At 45.9% G+C, this 20670-nt stretch overlaps 2 protein-coding genes across 6 annotated transcripts in view; both read right to left on the reverse strand.

The window, feature by feature from the left end:
- The window catches only part of dpysl5b (dihydropyrimidinase like 5b), a 32717-nt gene extending 23873 nt beyond the window's left edge, over nucleotides 1-8844 (reverse strand). Inside the window, exons 1-2 of the mRNA XM_023826607.2 lie at nucleotides 8599-8844; nucleotides 1258-1522 (exon numbers count right to left, since the gene is read on the reverse strand). Of these exons, the coding sequence (XP_023682375.1) occupies nucleotides 1258-1518 (261 nt within the window). The 5' untranslated portion in view covers nucleotides 1519-1522; nucleotides 8599-8844. The remainder of the gene's footprint in view (nucleotides 1-1257; nucleotides 1523-8598) is intronic.
- A 415-nt stretch (nucleotides 8845-9259) lies between these two features.
- Nucleotides 9260-20670, reverse strand: part of LOC111851525 (DNA (cytosine-5)-methyltransferase 3A) — a 112349-nt gene continuing 100938 nt past the window's right edge. For 4 of the 5 annotated variants that reach the window (XM_023826533.2, XM_023826529.2, XM_023826530.2 and 1 more), the window contains 9 exons: nucleotides 20303-20486; nucleotides 20131-20215; nucleotides 19765-19910; nucleotides 19265-19355; nucleotides 18682-18830; nucleotides 17852-17937; nucleotides 13807-13876; nucleotides 12907-13025; nucleotides 9260-12533 (listed from right to left, as the gene is read on the reverse strand). In XM_023826533.2, coding sequence (XP_023682301.1) covers nucleotides 12392-12533; nucleotides 12907-13025; nucleotides 13807-13876; nucleotides 17852-17937; nucleotides 18682-18830; nucleotides 19265-19355; nucleotides 19765-19910; nucleotides 20131-20215; nucleotides 20303-20486 — 1072 coding nt within the window. In that variant the 3' untranslated portion in view covers nucleotides 9260-12391. The remainder of the gene's footprint in view (nucleotides 12534-12906; nucleotides 13026-13806; nucleotides 13877-17851; nucleotides 17938-18681; nucleotides 18831-19264; nucleotides 19356-19764; nucleotides 19911-20130; nucleotides 20216-20302; nucleotides 20487-20670) is intronic. The other variant, XM_023826532.2, reaches the window with a different exon arrangement.

Genomic DNA, 20670 nt, shown 5'->3' on the forward strand with positions numbered 1-20670 from the left:
CCCACCTCTGAATCCAAGGGACCATCATGTGACTCTATTGTTTATGCACCCAGTACACACTGGGGGCGAGGGGGGGGGCATCTCTCAATCTGCCGGCTGCTAAAATTCCCATAACCAGCCCCTACCAGGTGTCGGGCCATCGGCGAGAGCCTGCAGACGAGGAGAGGCGTGACAGAGCCTCTTAGGAGCTCTGAGTCTGTGTCCACCTTCTCAGGAGCCCAACATGTTCACCTTATCAGCAGCTGCTGCTCGCAACATCCTGTTCCTTTAGCGCTCAGCCAAGCTTCAGAGCTCAAAAAGCAAAGCCAGGTCTACACTTCAATTCCAGGACCTCAAAGACAACCACAAAAGATTTACTACGCCATATCTTCCAGACCATACTCCAATGTACCCTGGCAGAAGACCTATTTCAGATGGATATTTAACCTTGAAGGTGTTCTGCTAAAGATCAGCTTTCTATGTGTAAAAACAAAATGTACATATTGCATCACAGGGGTCAAATCCAGCTGAAAGAGTCTCTGAACAAATTTGCAAAGTATAGATGAGAAGCCAGTGCTAGTTTTGGAACTTATCTAAGCTCACTTTAAAAATGGACTCCATTATGACAAGACCACAGAGCTAAAGAGAAAATCCTGGCTAACCGAACACATAACATCACTTGGAGGTCCCAGCCCTGATCAACGAGCTCTATGCACAAGTGCTCCCCATTCCTCGGTAGCCTGGGAGGCTCGAGGTAGCGACTAGGCCAACCGGGGAAGGAACCTCAAACTCAGAAAGGCACTACTGCGGTGCCCCATTCCCACATTCCTGCAGGCACGCCCATGAGAAACCCCTTTGACAGCTGCAGGCGGATTCCTGACACACATCTGTTAACGCACCATGGAAACGCATGTGGCTGGCCATTCCGCTGCACCAACTGCAAGCCTGACATTATCAACGGTGCTGCGGATTGGGCCAGCTCAACCAGGTCCTGGTGCCACCATCTGTGATCGATATCCATATTGTTCATATCTGGTGGAGAATCTGAAGCCAGCTAAAGGCTGATGTTGTCTTTTCAAGGCAGATTGCTGCAAACCTGGCATTTCATGCTTAGTGGGGCACATGCTTGACTCTGGAAGTATCCAGTTCCGGGTAAAAGGAGCATTAGCACACTGATCTCTATGCAAAGAGCATAAAGCGGAAGCTCTTTTTATAGACAATGAAAGAGTCAACCAGGAAACTTGTAATGGCAGACCTCCTCCAGCAGGGGATGCTCACCTTGGTGCCACTGTAGAAGTCGTCCACAGAGGTGGCATTCATGAAGGTCTGCTGTAGGTGTGTGCTGGTGTCGATGCCGCCCGGGATCACCAGCTTGCCTGTGGCATCTATGACCTTTGCCCCGCCAGGAATCATCAGCTCCCGGCCCACCTGCTGGATGATGCCGTTCTCGATGTAGACGTCCGCCTCCTGAGTGAAGTCATCATTGACCACCTTCCCACCTTTGATGAGGATCCGCACTGTTGCTGAATTAGCAGCCATTGTCCTGTGGGGACAGATCACAAAGACGCTGGTTCGCTGGGTGACGGGACAATGTTCATTTGACCGATGGAGTCCCTGCCAGATTCCGATGTAGTGCTGAATGCGACCACCTTCCAACTGAAACAGCTTCACAGAAAAATGCCTCCTTAACAGCTACTGATCTGTTCTTGGCCATTCGGGAGTTTAAGTTGTACAAATGCATCTATATATAGTAAGTCACACACAGACAAGCATCAGATGGCTCTGCAGCAGAAATGAAATCAGGCAGCTTTTAGGCCCTATAACCCTTCACACATTTTTGACATTGTGTGTTAAATAATTTACAAGGGCATAAAAGACATGAATTATTAAGCAACTTCTAAAAGTCCTAGGTTGTGTTCATGGTTACCAAAGACAACAACAAAAACACATGATGTTTGGGATGATTTAATGCAGTCAATACAATACAAAAGTGTTTAGAAGTAGTTTTTGTGTAAGGAATAAAGATGATAATTGCATCAGCAATAACAGTAATTGCAGGGAAACGTTTAAGAACAGTAACAAGTGTCTGTCCGAAACCACAAGACCAACTACTGATCACTCCAATGATAACAGATTATATTCAGAAACCTGCTCCTGATCTTACCAATCAGAAGAGGCTTTACTGAAAAAGCTCCAGCTTATCATCCTAATGACAAGAGTTCATGGCAAACACCAACTACTCACATTAGGGATGCATCAATACCACTCTTTTTAAGACAGGGTATGAGTACTGATCTTCGCTGTCTGGTACTCACCAATACCAATTAAGAAAGCGGGCTGTCTAAAAAAATAATATGTCATATTTTTTAGTTAAAAGTATTGGGTTAAAAATAATATAGAAATCTCGCCTACCACCCTACACACACAAGCATACAAACACGCGGGGGGGCACTGATTAGGGCACTGTGTAGGGCAGGAGATTTAATTATGACTTAAAAGCATGTCACGGGCGTCTAAACCAATGGTTCACAAATATTTTGCACCACATACCACCTCAGAAAGCACTAAACTCTCCGTTACGACAGTAAGTTTGTTCCTCAAAACAATATGCTGGGTAAGAAATTTGGTTATTACCACTGAATGGACTTTCATTTGACATTTTCTCTCTGTGTTGCACATTGGGTTGTAGCAGAGTGCCACTGGTGGTCTACACTTTTAGTTTTGAAATGTTTAAGTAGTTTATTTGAACTTGTTTCTTACCTCCTCTTGATATTTTGCGTCCCGTCATGCTTTGGCTTTTCCATTCATTCTGAAGAGTTTCCATTTTATGGTCCCGTTTGTTTTGCTTGCTAACAACATCACTGATGCATCACTACATGGTATCGGTTATAGGTATCGGCACATCGTCACAAGGATGAGTATGAGTACCTGAGTGCTATATCAGACCTGATACCAATATGAGTATTGATGTACTTCTAATCCAGACCAATAGCAAGAGACTTTATTAAAAACCTGCCATGGTCTCCACCCAGAATTATAAAAATTATAAAATGAGGCGTACAACGACGCAAACCACTCAGATGCTGCCAGTTTTGTACTTTTACAGTTAATTGGTGGAATGTGTGGAAGCAGCACTCATTTTATAATTTTTGGGTGGAGACCATGGCAGGTTTTTAATAAAGTCTCTGTTGCTGCCCGAAACAGTCAAGGGGTACGTAGATCTGCTGAGGCTGAGAAACACGGACGTACCAGTGGGCATCTACATGGGCACCATTCTGGAGTAATGTAGCGAGGCTGAAGTGTGTTCTTCTCACCAGAGACGTGTGTTCCCAGGAGACACCCAACCCCACGGTACGACCCCGCTCAGCACAGCCGTCTTCGCTTGTATGGCCGCTCTTACTGTCCTTATGACGCCCAGGCAACAACACACTTGTAATTTATATATGACGACAGAATAGCTTTTTCCATAAAACATAGCTTGTGTCTTTTATCAGTACTGATCATATATCAACTGCTATTAATATATTAATACACCTTATAATGCCAAGTTGGAAAAGGCAAAGCAACCCGTAATCAAACAGGGTATGTACATACAGTACTGAGCAAAAGTCTTAGGCAGTCAAAGAAAATGACTGATGATATTCATGTTGGTGTGAAACTATGATATTACGTCTGGCAAAATGAGTCAACTATGCCAACAGTACAGTAGAAGACTTTGAGAAGAATTTCAAGACTAAAGTCTGACACTCTCTCACATCTAGATAATGTGTCAGTAGTCACAGTGTTTTTTTGTCAAAAAGTATGATTCTGCAAAGACTGGGCATATTGTAGGGTCACTATTTGGTACTGCAGAGAGCTCACTTATTGGTTGTTGACAGTGTCCACGTCATTATTTGCATGAGCCAAGACTAAGACCTATGATAATACTAAACATGGCTGATTTTATTTGAATATCAAGACAATAAAATTCTAGCAAAATTCTCATAATTTTACTCCAAAACTGGAAAATTTTCTGCGATAGTAAAACTGCTTGAAAAGTGGTTTGGTGTAAGGCCAGCATTAGCCATTTCAAAATCTCTCATGAAGTCAGTAAAGGCAGTAACTGTCCATGTATTTGTTGACTTGACCAGTAGTATACCATGTTGGGATTATAAATACCTCATTGAGCTATTTAACTAATTAAGCTAATTACTTAATTGAGCTATAGGTGAAATTTAATGAATACATGGAATGGTTGAGATGCCCCTGAGGAGAGATCTGGGAACCAAAGCGGAGTTCTTCTGGCCATCCAACAGGAAACCAGTCACTTATTGTAGAATAGAAGAAATTGGGTTACTGCTCATTTGTATTTGTATGTATGTATGGATTTGTTTCCCTTTCAAATTAATCACTGCAAAAATACAGCCTAAAATTATATATCATAGTATAGCATAGAACAGAACATTATATTGCATATCATAGCATATATTACAGTATAGTAAGGCGTGGAATAATAGAGTATATATTCTAAGTTCACTATCTCTTCCCTTCTTGTTTAGAGTATTTTATATGATGCGTCACAGTGGGAAATGTGTAAAACTGCTTGATTCTAACAGCGATCCAGATTCTATTAAACATTCAAATGTGTTTGTTTTATTAATTACAAAAATGAAATAACTGCTCTAGGGCGTTGATTCATACAATGTCAAACATGTCAAGGAGCGAGAAGAAAATTCTCCTTCAAAGTAAAGACTTCATAATTAAAGACAAACCTGCTGAATGCATGTACTAATAAAATAGATATTAAAGAAAAATAAATTCTTCTCAGGCTAGACTGCATGTAGCATCGGGTTACTGGGTAATTACCAATATTCAACAAATGTGCATTCTATGCTAGACACATAATATCCAGAGCAAAAGGTCGGGAAGCAGACAGATATCACAGCCTGTTAGGGTACCAAGCGAAACATAAAGAAAAGCATGAAAGGCACCTGACTGAAGATCTGGATCAGACCTGGGCAATGAGGACAGCAGTCAGCACCAGCTCACAGTGTCTTTGCCCTCCTGCTACAGCCGAGCTTAAACCGGAGCTCGACCAGCCAGAAGAGCTGAAGGCGCTCCTGACCCTCTCACCAGCCTTCCTGTCCTCCTCTCCGCTACACCACGCGTCTCGTAAATCTCAGGGATATGAACAGATTTGTGGGGTCATCCACAGCAGTGGTTCCCAACCCAGTCCTCACGGACCCCCCAGACTGTCCATATTTTTGCTGCCTCCCAGCTTCCCACACACCTGTACCATGTAGTCTGTGTGGGATGGGAGCTGGAAGGGAAGATGTGGACTCTCAGGGGTCCGTGAGGACTGGGCAGGGAAACACTAATTTATATGGCTTCAGTTGGCTGTAATGAGACGTGTAACATCAGTGCCAGATATTTTACCAGATTAAGACTGTAATCAGGGAGATGATGATCAGGGTCATGCTTAGCACACAGGTACACACATTCACCATGTAAAAGGCATGTTGGTGTGGTAAGGCCATCATGGGCTCTGCACTGGATGGAAAGGGACGAGACGGCAATAATGGCCAAGAAAATGTCACTCCTTGGCCAACGGCCTGTCACATTCAGGCAGGAGAGCCGGGACCCTTCATGGCATGAAGTCACCGGCACCCTGGGGCCGGTCTGCGGGAATCTGGCTCAGTTCTTCCACATGAACTTCCTTCAGTTTCTGCTGGATGGATGCAGGCTGACAGTGGCCATTAAAAGCACACTGTCCACCTGTAGGAAGCGCGGCATTATGGGACAGCAGGCGACGGGCTGGCCTGGCAGGGTGTGGAGTGCAAGCCTTCTTTGGGATTGAGTGAAGAAAGCACAGTGTGGTGACCTCAAGCTGGTCTTTGGACCATCATCACGAACATGGCAATGAACACATGCTGTCTGGAATGGCTAGAGGTCATTAACTAGCTTTATGGAATCTCCTCCTCAGCCATTTGGTTGAAACGACCGCGTTACGCCCCTGCCGGATTAAACAGGGTGCCATCGATTTCCTCTATTACCTGGCACATGCACTAGTAGCAATGATCCTTGTGGTTCTGGAGTATCTGCTCCCACCAAAACCCTCTCTTTCATGATGACATCTTTCCAAGCTTTTTTTTTCTCGTTAGGCTTGCATCATTTTCGAAGCAGAAACGTCTGCAGATTTTGCAGTGTTTGTCAGGCCAGAAACACCACTAATTATACCCCGTTTCACTGTGACTCTTTACTCGCTGCTCGTTTATTACTGAGAGACATTCACGGTCGACCACACTTCCTGCAGCCTACAGTGACAGGGTAACCAGTGCAAACAGAGGAGTAATCCTAACCCTCGCCATACGCTGTGCAGGGGAATGTTTACTCGTGCTATTCACCATGACCAAGGGCTACTCCGGCAACAGAGCCCCATCTCTGGCCTCTATGCAGGATCACACTCGCACGGATCGACGTGGACGGTGACCTGCTGCAGCCCAACCCAGAGAAAGCCTCACGTCACTGCTTTGTACGCCTAGATGCTCGATTGTAAAAGGGCTCTTCCCAATCGGCCTGATCCAAAGCCCTGAGTCACCGCTGTAGCTTTTGGAGAAGAATAATTCAGAATGATCCTAAATGCACACCAGCCGCCACGGCCCTGAAATGATAAAGACGACGATGATGTATAAAAGATGATCCAGAAAAGGTGCAGTAACAGCCAACAACACTGGCAGACTGTGGAAAAAAAAAACTGATCTGATATATGAATTCAGGTACAGTTCTTCTTAATGTGGCTCTGTAAGCAAATTAACCCAAATATCCAAGCACACAACAGATAGGAAATTAACAGGGAAACAGTGGAGCATCTGCCAGGATGAGGTGGGAGTGCATTTAACATGGAGATTTCCATATGTGATTACGGTAAAAACACAATGCTGGTATTACCGCTACAGCAGAACATTTATCCTTTTTGGGCAGATCTCCTCCCAGCCACTAAAGCCCCTCCCTCCACTCACACATACACATTGCCTTTGGGGTCCAGGCCCCCCTTGCCCTCCTGCCCCAGCACTAGTTTCCAAAGGATGCCCCCAGACCGCAGGAGTGAGCGGGACAGTCACTGGCACTGATAAAATGCGGTGCAGCTGTTTGCACTGGACCCGGGTGACGTCATCTATGTGGCCCGTCAGTGATTTTGGGCATTAATATTCGCTTCCAACCAGTCAGACACCATTCACAACCACTGACAATTACTGCTGTATAAGCAAAACAACCATTGCATTACAAAAGAAGCACAGCAGACGGAAAACCGAGGGAAATAACACACGGAAACGGTTCGAAAATAAAATCAAGCCAGCGCAGCTTAGCACGGCGACCTTCCAGCGACACCCATTAGCGCAGCGGGCGGCTTCGGGCCCAGACACCCGGCCCAGCTTCTCGGGATGGGTACACGCTAATGGAGCAGGGTGGGGCACATTTACTGACATTAAGGAAAGCCACTTCTTTGGCCCCACTGCCTGTTTGGGATGCACCATCAAACCCCCGTGGGTCTGGCATAGTCCCTCGTCTGCTTTGGTACCCGTGCGATCCAGATATAGAGCAGGAAACGGCAGCAAACAGCGGGCCGGCACCGCAAAGACTTAACACGGGCGACAGCCCAAGTATGTCTTCAAATAAGCGGTGATGAGAGCGGACAGCTGCCCGCAGACATTTCACCGAATTACAGCTTTTGGGGGCGGGGGGTGTCAGTCAGAGTGCCAAATGAACGCGCCTCATCCCTTCCTCCCCATAGTGTGCCCATCACTCGATAAATAAAAAAATGCATATTTAATCCACATCCAGAGATTTTTGCCCACAAAGGCCGAATGATTCAGAGAAAAATTTGCCCTCTTTGTGCCTTAGAGAGCGCCCGTCCCGGCGCATCCGATCATGAATAAATCATTAGGGAAATTGGGGCGAATTCATGTGGCTCTAACAAACCAGCCCAAGCTTTAAGGGGGAGCCCGCAAAACACGAATCCGTGATATCGAAATTATTTTTTATCCAAGTACGATGCTCATTTCGCTAACAAACAGACGCTCGTAGCCCATTACACCGCGTTTCACATCCATGTACCTTCATGTAATCGAAACACAGAAACATGCGGATCTTCAGCCCGGATCTTTGTTATCCGAGCGATGGGTGTGACAGCTTTACAGCTACACGCAAATTCGCCTTTCGGCCGCAAATGCGCTAGAAAATAGCGTCTCCCTGGCTCGCTGGGTCAGCTGGAGAATGGAAGATTAAATGCAGACGTTTAGCGACCTCATCGCTGTCGTGCGTCTCCGGAAAGGCGTTTAAGATGCGGCTGGACAGCATCTCGCCTGTGCTCATCCCGGGACGCGGCAGCTCGCGACAAAGGGGCCCGGTGGCATGCGCTCCCCGCGGGGAAGGTGCATACGGGCATCCCCCGATGAGACATGGACACTAGCTGGGCTTTCCACGGGAGCCCTTTAATCCGTTGAGACAAAACGCGCAAAATGAAGCTTTCCCCAGCAGATCCGCTGAATGGATAAAGAACCCGTACAGCCGCCGCGCCTCAGTCACAGGGCGGGCTGAAGATGCCTCGTCGAGCTGCCCCGATAAACGGCGGACACTTACCTTAATCCGCTCGGAAATGCTGTTCTCCGCCACGTTTAAGCGCAGCCCGCAAGCCAACGACAGCCGGAGCTCCTATGTAGATGTAGAGCACGGATGCCGAGGCAGCAGCATCCAGCGCAGGCGGCGGCCGGATGCACCAATAACGGGGAGCCGACAGCGAGGCAGCCGAGCCGGGACCAATGCACGGGCAGCTGGGGCGGTGCCGCCGCCGCCCTGAGCCACTCTCACTGGAGGGTGGAGAACTTCAGCTGAAGGAGACAGGGTCCTAAACACGGGCTGGGGGATGGAGAAGACCTCGGTATTCGGAATGTAGGGGGGATGAGGAAAAGGTCCCAGTGTCATATAGGGAGACGACATCCGCCCGGTACAGCAGGACTGACTGGAGCGTGGAGCCACATCCCTGCCCGTCTGTCCATCAAGAAGAGAAAACATCTGATCCTTCATTTTAATGTAGATATTTTCCAGCTTTTAGGTAAAAGCAGATGTGATTTTAGGGTAAAAGCAAATGTGTTTCTATGCTGCTTTTTAATTATGGGCACTGGAAGGATGAAAACACGCGTTCGTTTAATGTACCAGTAAAAATAGGCCTAACCATTGTATGCACAGCATGTAATAAATGCACATGAAGTGGAAAAGTAAAGACACAGGCGATTTTTTTTTTTTGCACAAAAACAGTACATTTATTCAAGTGTTCTCCAGCACAAGTACATAAGAAAGGGGTCTTTTTCTTCTTTCTGGGCACTGAAAAAACGGGACGAAGGTGGAGCGAGTGTGACTGCTACATGGAGGCACGCACTGACCTTTATATTATAATCCATCAACAGCTATGTCACGAAAAATAGTTACACAGGAGTACAATAGTATCACTGAGAGATATACAGAGAGTTGACCTGTAAGTCTGTGAAATGTACATTATTGTTGTCAATAAATATCAAAGCGACAGTAGAAATTTCAGTCCGATGAAAGTAAAACAAACATTATAAAGTACGGAGGGTCTGGCTGTATGGAATGGAGAGCACAGGAGCGTTTGCCGCCAGGCAATGAGCAAATACAATATGTAACAGTAAAAGTTATTACCAAAGGTCTCTCTAATCTCCAATATGAATACATGATTTCCCACAGATAAGCACCAACTACAGCAAGGTCTAGGCTAAACACATCAATCTGTCCATTTTCATTTTTTTATTTTATTTTTTTCAAGTACAAAGTTAAAATGCCTTTGTTAATATATTTGTACAAGAGTAAAATAATAGTGCTTTTTCATACAACGAGAACTTAAAAACAGTCATTGTCAAGACAAGTTGATTTTTTTTCCTAACAATATATTTTTCTTTTATTAGATAAAATTGTGTAGCACCTTATGAAACACCCGCAGTCCCTCTTTTTATGTTTTGTTTTTTATAAAAGAAAATGCAAAAAAACAAAAAACGAATAACTGAATAGCGCATGTAGGGCTGCGTGCCAGAGCTGAGCCTTTTCCTTCTTAAAGCTGTGGAGATGCTAATAGGCGCATCGTCGGGTCTGCACTGGCCGCTTACGTAACACACAGGCAAATGGTTCATAAATACACGCGGTAGTCGCGCTTGGAGACCCTCGGAAGCCAGCTGCATTGTAGCTTATTTTCACACAGATTCACCAGCTCTCTTGCATCCCCCTCATCGGAGCGTTACTAATTTCATGATATATATTAGCAAAGAATCATATTTGTACATCCCATAGGCAATTCAAAAAGACATGACCAAAAAAATAAGCACCAGGCAAAGTATGTACAGTAAAATGCAGGCATTGTTATTACCTATTTCAGTTGAACTGAAGGAGAGGGGATCGTCTGGAGTTTTGTTATCAAAAACTGTAAGGGGTGACATATATCCAGTGCAATGGCGGCTATTACAGTATCATCCATTGACGTGTGGCTGGGATTATCACATTTGCTTGGTAAAATATAAGTAGTTTCCCGTTAAGTTAGACTCAAAGGAAAATGTGACTAAAGTTAATGCACCTTTTTCCCTTTTCTTTGCTGAAGTCAGCGAAGCACCTTAGCTAACCGCCCTGGGAGCAGGGATCGGCCAGTGAACAGTGAACCATCTCGACGGTATGCAGGGGACGCGGAGTCAGGGGGGGAGCACAATCCCACCTGATTTCACAGAGGTGTGCAGTTCACATATTAAATCGTAGGCCGCGTCCCACGAAAGCGTAACACGGTGACATTCTCACCCCACCTCCCATAGTAAAACGGAGGGATAAACCGAGGCGGGAGCTTACGTGTATCGCTCCTTTCAGGCAGATGGATACATTGAAAAGCCTCCATCGCTCAGAATACACGCCCGGTCTTTCAGACCTGTTGGCACAGCCCTAGAATGGTCAAGTACTGCGATTCGTACAGTTCACATCATAAAGCGAAAACGAGAAATGAGCACACATTTAAAAAAGAAAGGGAGGACGAAAATATGATAACGGAAAACGAAGGAAAAAACGAAAGCGCAGACATGGGAGAATGAGTTATAAGGGGTATAAAAAGCTGAAGGGCAATGTGGAGGGAGCTGCACCATAACGTTACAGATTTGCACCTGACTGAATAGATTGTGTGGGCATGGGGCCACAAGGGCTTCTGGGGAGCCAGCTGTAACGCGCCTGCCTGTGGCCCCTGGCCCCCACACAGTTGTACAGTAAAATGACAATGTCCTGGTTGTAACTAGAAAAGTAGTTCACCACAGTCTGTGATCTCAAACGTTTTGGATGACAAAAAACATCACCGCTCACTCGGCTGGCTTAGATTTATTGTGTTTTTTTTTTCCCGGTTTTGTGCTGCCACAGGCAATGAGGCCTGAGAAGAACAAGGCCAAAGGGTTTGGAGAGAGCACCAGTAAGTTTGTGTACAAAAGCTGTGGTAGATAAAAAACACGGCTGCGTCAGCGCCCTGCCGGCCGCCGCACGGCCTTCCGTCCCCCCCCCACCCACCACCGCCACCGCGACGGGGACCGGGGACCTCTCTCAGCCACTGTAAGTATTGCATTGCCTTTTTTTTCTTTATTTGTGGAAGTCACGCCGTAAAAATAAAAACAACAAAAAGAAATACAAAAGACCAAGAAAGCCAAAAGATCCCTGGCTACTTAATACCTGTATCCCTGTCTGCCTGAATCATAAGGCCACATGAGAGAGATGTTTTTCATCACCTGAAGCACCATAACGTAGTGACCGCTGTGCAGTAGTACCTTGTTTCTGTTGATGAGCTGTAAACAAGCACTAAGTGGGCTGGGCTGTTCGCGTCTCAGTCCGAGGGTCCCCTACAGATGGAGAGGAGACCACGCCCCCACTGTAGGCTTGTAACTCTCTCAGTGACGGCTCAGTAGCTGAAGTGTGAGTGTTGCCGAAGGACCCCCCCCCCCTTCATGCCGGGCCCTGATCTGATCCGCCACCACCATGCTGTAATGACTGCCCAGTTAACACACACATATATATACTCAATATACCATGCAGTACATATACGCATCTTAAGAGAGATCATTAATTTTCCGTTGTTCCAAATGTACCATTTCCCAGTGCTGTTAATAGAAAGCCTCCCTGTACAGGTTGCTCACAGAGATCAATATAAAAAAATTACTAGATAACATTGCTAAAAATTAAAATGACATAAAAAAAATTAAATAGAATAAAAGAATGGCATTTTAATTTCAAGAAATAACGTAAAACATCTAACTTTAAATGCATTTCAATAATCGCTTATGAATTTGTTTGTTAAATATCAGTTCTTGTGTATGTTGCTGTGTTGCTGGGCGGGGTGCTGCGGCTCGGTCTACTCGCAGGCGAAGTACTCTTTGAGCGGTGCAAACAGGTGGCGGATGACAGGCACGCTCCAGGACCGTCCCAGGAGTCGCTGCCTGGCCAGTCGGCTCATGTTGGACACGTCTGTGTAGTGGACAGGGAAGCCGAACACCCTGGAGCGGACGCAGAGGAAAGAGGCTTGGAGTACTCACAGGATGCAGTGATCAGAGTACTCACATGAGATGCAGTACTAATATCCATTAGAGCACTCACACAAAATGCAGTACTTTCACCCAATAGTGTACTCACACAAGTTCAGGCTAGTGACTAATTACTACCTACTACCACTACCTTCATGTTTTGTCATGTGTCATTTGTTGAATTTGGTAGTTTTAGGCACTAGCAACCCCAACATGCACGGACTATAGTAGTAGTAGTAATAATAATAATAATAATAATAATAATAATAATAATAATAAAGGGTATTGAAAATGGATGGGGGGATGATGATGAGGATGGTGTTTGAGTCCCGAATGGTGGTCCTACCTCTCCATCTCAGAGCACCACAGAATGTCCTCCTTTTCGTTCATGTACACAGGGTAATGCTGGTCTTTGCCCTGCTTGACAGAATTAGACCGAGTGGTGATGGTTCTCACTTTGCCGAACTGCAAAGACAAAGCAGTGCTTCCAGATGAACACGCTTCCTCACTCTGCCACTGCACAGACCAAGACTCCTCAAGGGTTTCCAGCTTTCGCTGTGCGGCCTGGGACTCCCCATCTTTTTAAAGAGCAGGGACGCCCCCCCCTGCCCAGCCAGTTAGCCGACTGTTCAGACAAGGCCTCGCATGGTCTCTTTTCGCTGGTCAAAATGCCCGACGCCGGAGCTGTGCACTGCACTGTAGATGACAAACCCGAGCTGTGGAAGCTAAATGGTGCTACTGAGCTACTCCGCAGTGAGCTGCTGTTGTCTGGCAGGGTAAACACCTTCCAGTCCAAATGGCTTCATAAAAGCAATAAAAGCCAAACTGAACGGAAAGGTGCCGTATCTATCGTATCCCAGGGCTTCAGACAGCATTCACATGTACAACAGACACGTGAAAGCAGTGTTCAGTAGATATGACAGACATGGAGAAAAGCCTTCATACATCAAACGCAGCACAGCCCCTGGACACTGACCTCAATCTGCCCAAAGGGGTAGGGGGTGGATTTATTTTAATTTAGGTGGCTGTATACCCCCCCACCCCAAACCCCCCACAGAAAACCTCAAAATGGGAACAATCATCTGAGGAATTGAGGCAAAGCCTTGGTCTAATCTGACCCTTTTAACCTTTACGGATGCATGACAGACTCAGTGTGTTCCCTGCTTCTGGACATGATTGGTAAGTTACCCATAAGGTCCATCTTGCCCAGTGTCCAAGCACATGCCACAGTGGGCAGGACCCTCACCTTGGCTGTCCGCCCATGCTCCAGGCACTCTTGCAGGTCCAGCTTGTCATTCGTCATGGCTGTCAGCGGCCTGCATGGTGAAGAGAGACGGACCTTTCAAACATCCATGGGACACACACCCAAAGTCACACCCAGGACATCCGCCTCTTCAAATCACCTCACATTCCCCAGAACTGGCTGCACCATCTAACCGACCATGAACGCGAACCCGGCAGGATTCATGCTCAAAGACGCTTTACTGCTTTTCAAGCAAGTCTGAGTCAAACTGTGTTTAGCAGATAGTCAGACAGGCTCAGTCACACACAAGAAGTGGATCAGTCCCGATTACACAGTCACGGAAACAGCCCGTGGCATCAGTGACACCCCACCAGTAGAGCAGGGTGGGTAACTCTGGGGCAGGGAGGATAACCCCAAAGGTAGGAAATGCTGTAAGCAGTGATAGCAGCAATATGAGTGGTAGCGACAGCGATAGATACAACACAAACGAAAACACTACTAATCACTGCAGATTAAAAATGGAATCCTGTTATTGGAGACTCACGGTTTTGGGCCTGAATAAGCATTTTCAGTTTAAACCCCTCTACTATTGCCAGCACATTACCCCCCCATCACTGAATGCTGCTGTGACTGACTGACCCTTTTGCACTATTATTACTGCAATTTCTCAACAAACTACAGTGCAATATTTGGTAACGAGTTATATTAACTGCACCTTCATAATGCCTTTATAATGCATTCATAGAACATTCATAAGCAGCATGTAAGTACACCTTAACACCGTAACATACCTTAACAGCTTTAATATACATTAATAGCATAATATACATTATATAACTATACAATTATCCTGTCTGTTAATATTGTGTATTAAAGCCGTTAAAGTATGTTAAAATGTTAGGGAATACTTACTTGCTGCTTATGAATGCATTATAAATGCATTACGAAGGTGCACTGAACTGTTCTATGAATGCATTGTAAAGGTGTAGTTAATGTAAAGTGTTACCCAATATTTTCATATATGATAAATACACTATACGTTTACACCATACGCTCAAATAAGTATTCCTTATGTCTGTAGTGTTTATAGTATTTATTTATTACTATGTTGATCGCCACATTACGTATGTATGCTCATACTGTACGTTATAAATTCCGTTTTAATAGTTTAAAGTACCTGTAGAGTGACAAAGTGAAAATCGCTGATAAAGAGTGAAACAGTAAAAGTCTGCTGCCACTAGGTGCTCTGTCAGACCTGCTGAGTCCCCCCCCCCCCCCCCCCACCCCCACCATAAACTCGCTGCTGGATCTCCACCCCCCCTTTCTCCGTCACTTCCCCTGCCGTGGATTCTGGGAGACCCCAGAACCTGCTCTCACACATGCCATGCTTTATGCCCTCTAGTCATTGAGGGGGCTAACCAAGTTAGCTGCCCCGCAGGACAGAACGAGGGACAGATATCATTTACCCGAAGTAATCCCAGAAAAGGGCCCCACGGGGCCTGCAGACCCTGACTAAGACAAACAAGAATAACATCTGCCTTGAATTAACCACATTCAACAGCATAGGAGAGAGTCTGATATTGAAGGCAGAGGAGGGGGACACACTAATTGAAATACTTATTTATAAATCCAAACAAAATATTGGGGGGTACACACCCCTCTGCCCCCCCCCCCCGGGTTCCTATGCCCCTGAGCACATTACAGATCAACTGAATTGCCTCTAATCTTAAACAAAACGATTTACAAATTATCTGCATTCCTTGTGTATAGTAATGTTTTTCACTGTAGCCTGGATATAATACAAGATCTTTTGGATTCCGCTGAGTCATGTAACAGGAATACTGTTAGATCATGCTTATGGTTAACATTGTAATTCCCGAAGTCAAAATTTATAATTCCCTTCAGAAGGTATCACACTCTCAGCCATAATACAAATGAGCTCTTTTACTTACATACATATATAATCTCATACTAATTATTTTGGAATGGTTTATGGTTACATCCTAGACAATAGGTACACATGCACATCTATGGGCAATTTAGTAACTTTGGGAGAAAACCTCACAATGACATGGGGAGAACATGCAAACTCCACACACATGTAACCCAGGTGGAGACATGAACCTGGGTCCCAGAGGTGTGAGGCAACAGTGCTAACCACTGCACCACCATGCCGCTCCCCCCTAGCCCTTTCCATTAGATCAAATCTCATGTCAAAGAATAAAAATCATTAAACAACTGTCACACTGCCCACAAGATGGCAGCATAGTTCAGTTTTCTTTCAGGATTGGTCCTACTGTACGTTGTTTGTCCTTTAATTAGCTTTTACTGGCACTCCAAGCTGCTGAGCAGTCCCAACAAAAGGCCATTCACCAAGCCTAAGAAACAGTTCACAGTGAGATTACAGTGCCAGTCCAAGCTGCCGAGTAGCCCCAACAAAAGGTCATTCACCAAGCCTAAGAAACAGTTCACAGTGAGATTACAGTGCCAGTCCAAGCTGCCGAGCAGCCACAACAAAAGGCCATTCACCAAACCTAAGAAACAGTTCACAGTGAGATTACAGTGCCAGTCCAAGCTGCCGAGCAGCCCCAACAAAAGGCCATTCACCAAGCCTAAGAAACAGTTCACAGTGAGATTACAGTGCCAGTCCAAGCTGCCGAGCAGCCCCAACAAAAGGCCATTCACCAAGCCTAAGAAACAGTTCACAGTGAGATTACAGTGCCAGTCCAAGCTGCCGAGCAGCCCCAACAAAAGGCCATTCACCAAGCCTAAGAAACAGTTCACAGTGAGATTACAGTGCCAGTCCAAGCTGCCGAGCAGCCCCAACAAAAGGCCATTCACCAAGCCTAAGAAACAGTTCACAGTGAGATTACAGTGCCAGTCCAAGCTGCTGAGCAGCCCCAACAAAAGCCCATTCACCAAGCCTAAGAAACAGTTCACAGTGAGATTACAGTGCCAGTCCAAGCTGCTGAGCAGCCCCAACAAAAGCCCATTCACCAAGCCTAAGAAACAGTTCACAGTGAGATTACAGTGCCAGTCCAAGCTGCTGAGCAGTCCCAACAAAAGGCTATTCACCAAGCCTAAGAAACAGTTCACCGTGAGATTACAGTGCCAGTCCAAGCTGCTGTTCAATCACTAATAACTATGACTGTGCTGTGTCTATGGCTCACCAAAACATTCAAATCTGAACTCTGGACACAACACTGTATCTAGAACTAAAACCCAGCCATAAATTACCAAGATGTTCTTGGTACTCTCCTTTATTCAGTACATAACATTGGTACCATTTTGTTAAAGCAACCTCCTTCATGACTTTAATATTTCAGATAACTGCGTTCAAAAATGGACCAACTGTTACTATTAATGGAAACGGAAAGGCTGTGTTCTGTTCTGAGTGACCCACTTTCACACACTTTGGAACATGAAACGTAAATATAAGTTCGTCATGAATGCTGACTGAGATTCTACACTGTCCACTGAGTTTCTGGCATGTATTAGGCTATCTGGGTCCTCTGTTTCTGGGTTCTTGAAAAGCACTAAGCAAATTCAATGCAGTATTTTTTATCATGAAACATTAAGAAGGATTTCCACGGAAATCCTCCATTGGCTTCCTGCTGCGGCATCCTGATGAAAATCCTGTTTAAATTTTTAAGAAGAGGATGGCAATTAAAATATACTTCATACTGCGGTGCGGAGGAGGATCTGCAACTCCGGCCAGTAGCTATGGAAACAGACCCCACCCTCCACCCACTAGAAGCTATACAACAACATAACCCCCCACAGCCATGACCTATCAGACAGCAACATAAACACCACCTGACACGACCCTTCAGGGTCATGTCCTATCAGACACCAAAATGGCCCTCCAAGACCATTCCCATCCCTTTACAACATGACCCCCCACCCCCGCCACAGCCATGTCAGACACCAAAAGAGCCCCCCCTAAACTGAATCCCTTCAGATTACAACATGGCTGCCCAGCAGACTCATTTAGCTCATAATCTGGCCACAGAACACCCGGACCCTTAGGGGAGCCAACCTTTCTCACCTGTTCATGCCAGGAAGGTTACCCCAGAAGTAACGGGCGCGGTGAGCAGCTGACACGTCCTTAGCGTCAATCATCACCGGGTTACACTGCAGGGAGAGAAGATCCAGACTGAGCCCCATCTAACAGGGAGACCTGTCACCCGTGCAGACACTGACTGGGCTATAGAGTCATTCGGTTAAAACACTCAGCATGTGGTTTCTAAAAGAGGCAAAAGGAATGAGAACATTCTAGTCAGGGAATTTAACTTAGAAATTTTACTCTAACGTTGATTTAAGTCTTGTAAAAAATAGCCAAATGCCAAAAAAATTACGAGCAGCAATTCAACTTCAATGTAACATTGTCAAAAATACTTGAGACTTACAGTTAAAACATTTAAAATAAATTATCATTTTATTTGAAAATATACTAACTGAAATGACGTCAATCTATATCATTCATAAAAATTAGTATACTCTACATCCGGGGTGTCAAACTCCAGTCCTGGGGGGCCGGAGCCCTGTGTAGCTTAGTTCTTTCCTGATTCCACCACAAATAATTCAGCTCAGGAGCTGTGTGGTAATTAGCACAAGGAGGTACAAGGAGTTGAACCTGGTGTGTTAAATGAGGGGAAATCCAAAAATGTGCAGGGCTCCGGCCCTCCAGGACTGGAGTTTGACACCCCTGCTCTACATGTAAAACTGATTGCAGTACACATCATTGCCACAGAGTGGCAGTCATTAGCCATAAATTAGTGTTTGGAGGCAAGGCCACTAAATCTGATCTTCTGCTCCAACCAAGGACACCAGCTAAACCTTTACTTATGGCTAAAAACAAGTGTCGGGTTAGGCTACCTCCAGAAAGCGAGAGATATCCCTCTTATCGCTGACGCCCATGGCAACTACGTTCTCAAAAAGCCAAAAGAAGGGCCGGTTGTCGTCTGGCTTTGGACGGGCCTCATGGAGTAGCCGGTAGAACTCGAAGAACAAACGTCCTGTGCCCTCTAGGAAACAGAGCACAAGATTAGTTTTACCCCTTCGGTGAATGTCTCAAAGGTCCCAGAGCAAGAGCTTGCAGAACATTGGGGAACCAGTGACTTCTTTTTGAATGAGGAAGCCTATTTAGCGGACAGACAGTCTTGCATTCAAGTTGTACATGGACAAACAGAGACTTCACACCTTTGCAGGTTAACTCTCCCCTAATCCTTGCAACATTCAGTAACTTTGATCCACCCACTCACAGTTAAATAATGCACCTTTTTTCGTGTTGCACAGTTTTTCGTGTTTGTCCTTTGGTCTCCTAAACACTAACAATAACAGGATCTGTGCTCTCAAAGGTTCTCAGTGCAAACCCAACGCAATGTTGCTATTAAATAACTTATTAACGATTAAACCATGTTTTTACTTAGAGCAGTCTGTAGCCAGGGAGACAGCATACCATAGAGCCCCTTCCTTGCAGGATTGACGATGGAGAGGTCATTACATGGGCTTCCACCAATTACCAAGTCAAAGGGGCCCCATTCCTGAATCTGTCAAAAGGAGAGAGAAGGTTCTGCATATTTCATTTGAGCAGCTCTAACCCCCGACCAAGACTGACTATCTATCAGGCGGTTAGTTTTGTTCCCCAGGGCTGTGGGAAGAAGCACCAACATTCAGTAGAAGAACCAACATACAAAAAGCGCCAGCATTCAGAAGAAGAATCATCAGGATGCAGACATGCGAGGAACATGCTGCCTTTACGGACCTCATATCACTCAAAGCCAAATCAGAATGAAAACATGTATTAAGGATGGTTTGGGTCTCAGAATAAGGGGCTCGAAACGCATAAAATGAACAATATGGTTGATTGATTACCCCCAAGCCCTGGAAATGTGTGCAGAGGCCCTGACTATAAGGCAGCCAGCAAGGCAAAGGCCACGGCGCCAGAGGACCACTCACGTTCTTTCGGGTGACGTTCCGCACGTCCCCCACGTACATGATGCGGCCTTGGTGCCGCACGATGCCCACAGTGATGGAGTCCTCACACACCTCAGAGGCGATGTACCTCTTCACCTGAATCCCCAGCTCCTTTAGCACCAGCAGTCCTGCCAAAAGGTCAGAGGTCATACTGATACAGAAGGTTAAACTGCTCCCACTCCTCCTGACAAACTTTTGGGAATGAAGTGCTATTTGCAGCGATTCCCAATTTTAAAGTCTAACAAAGGATTATCTATCTTATGCAGTTTCTGCCAAATCGGGATTGACCCAATGCAAAGCCTTCAAATAAAAATCTGCTAGATGTGGGCCGGGGGGGGGCAATCTCACCAGTTGCTATGCCGTCAAACAGCGAGAGGACACGAATAGGTTGTCTCTTTTCAGCGGCAACTGGTGGGTAAAGCTTTGGTGGTTCCTGGAAAACACAGAAAGAATGCCTGGGTTGGAGGCCACAGTGCTGGTGCTGGAGTAGCCAGATCCGACCCAATAAGCCGGCACTCACGAAGTCCTGGTCATGGTTGTTAGCGAAGAAGTGCTGCAGGCGACAGGGCCAGTCGTCGCGCCTCCTCAGCAGCCCATAGATGTTCTTGTGGCCACACATGTAGCAATTCCACGGGTCCTCTTTGATGGCCGCCTGGGCCGCGCCTGGTCCCACCAGAAGGTCCACACACTCCACACAGAAACACCTGCAGGAGAACCATGGCCAATCAAAACCGATCCCCGACAAAGTCCGACTAGACTCGTCAAACGTGCTGCTGTCACAAACCACAGGTGTAAGTGAACCAGGTGTGGACACCCGAAGCTTTATGGAGACCTTGCAGATAAGAGAGGATGCTGACAAGCTCTCCGTTGGGAGCGCAGATGTTCTCA

This window comes from Paramormyrops kingsleyae, chromosome 19 (genome assembly GCF_048594095.1).
Source record: "Paramormyrops kingsleyae isolate MSU_618 chromosome 19, PKINGS_0.4, whole genome shotgun sequence".
In the NCBI taxonomy this organism is placed as follows: Eukaryota; Metazoa; Chordata; class Actinopteri; order Osteoglossiformes; family Mormyridae; genus Paramormyrops; species Paramormyrops kingsleyae.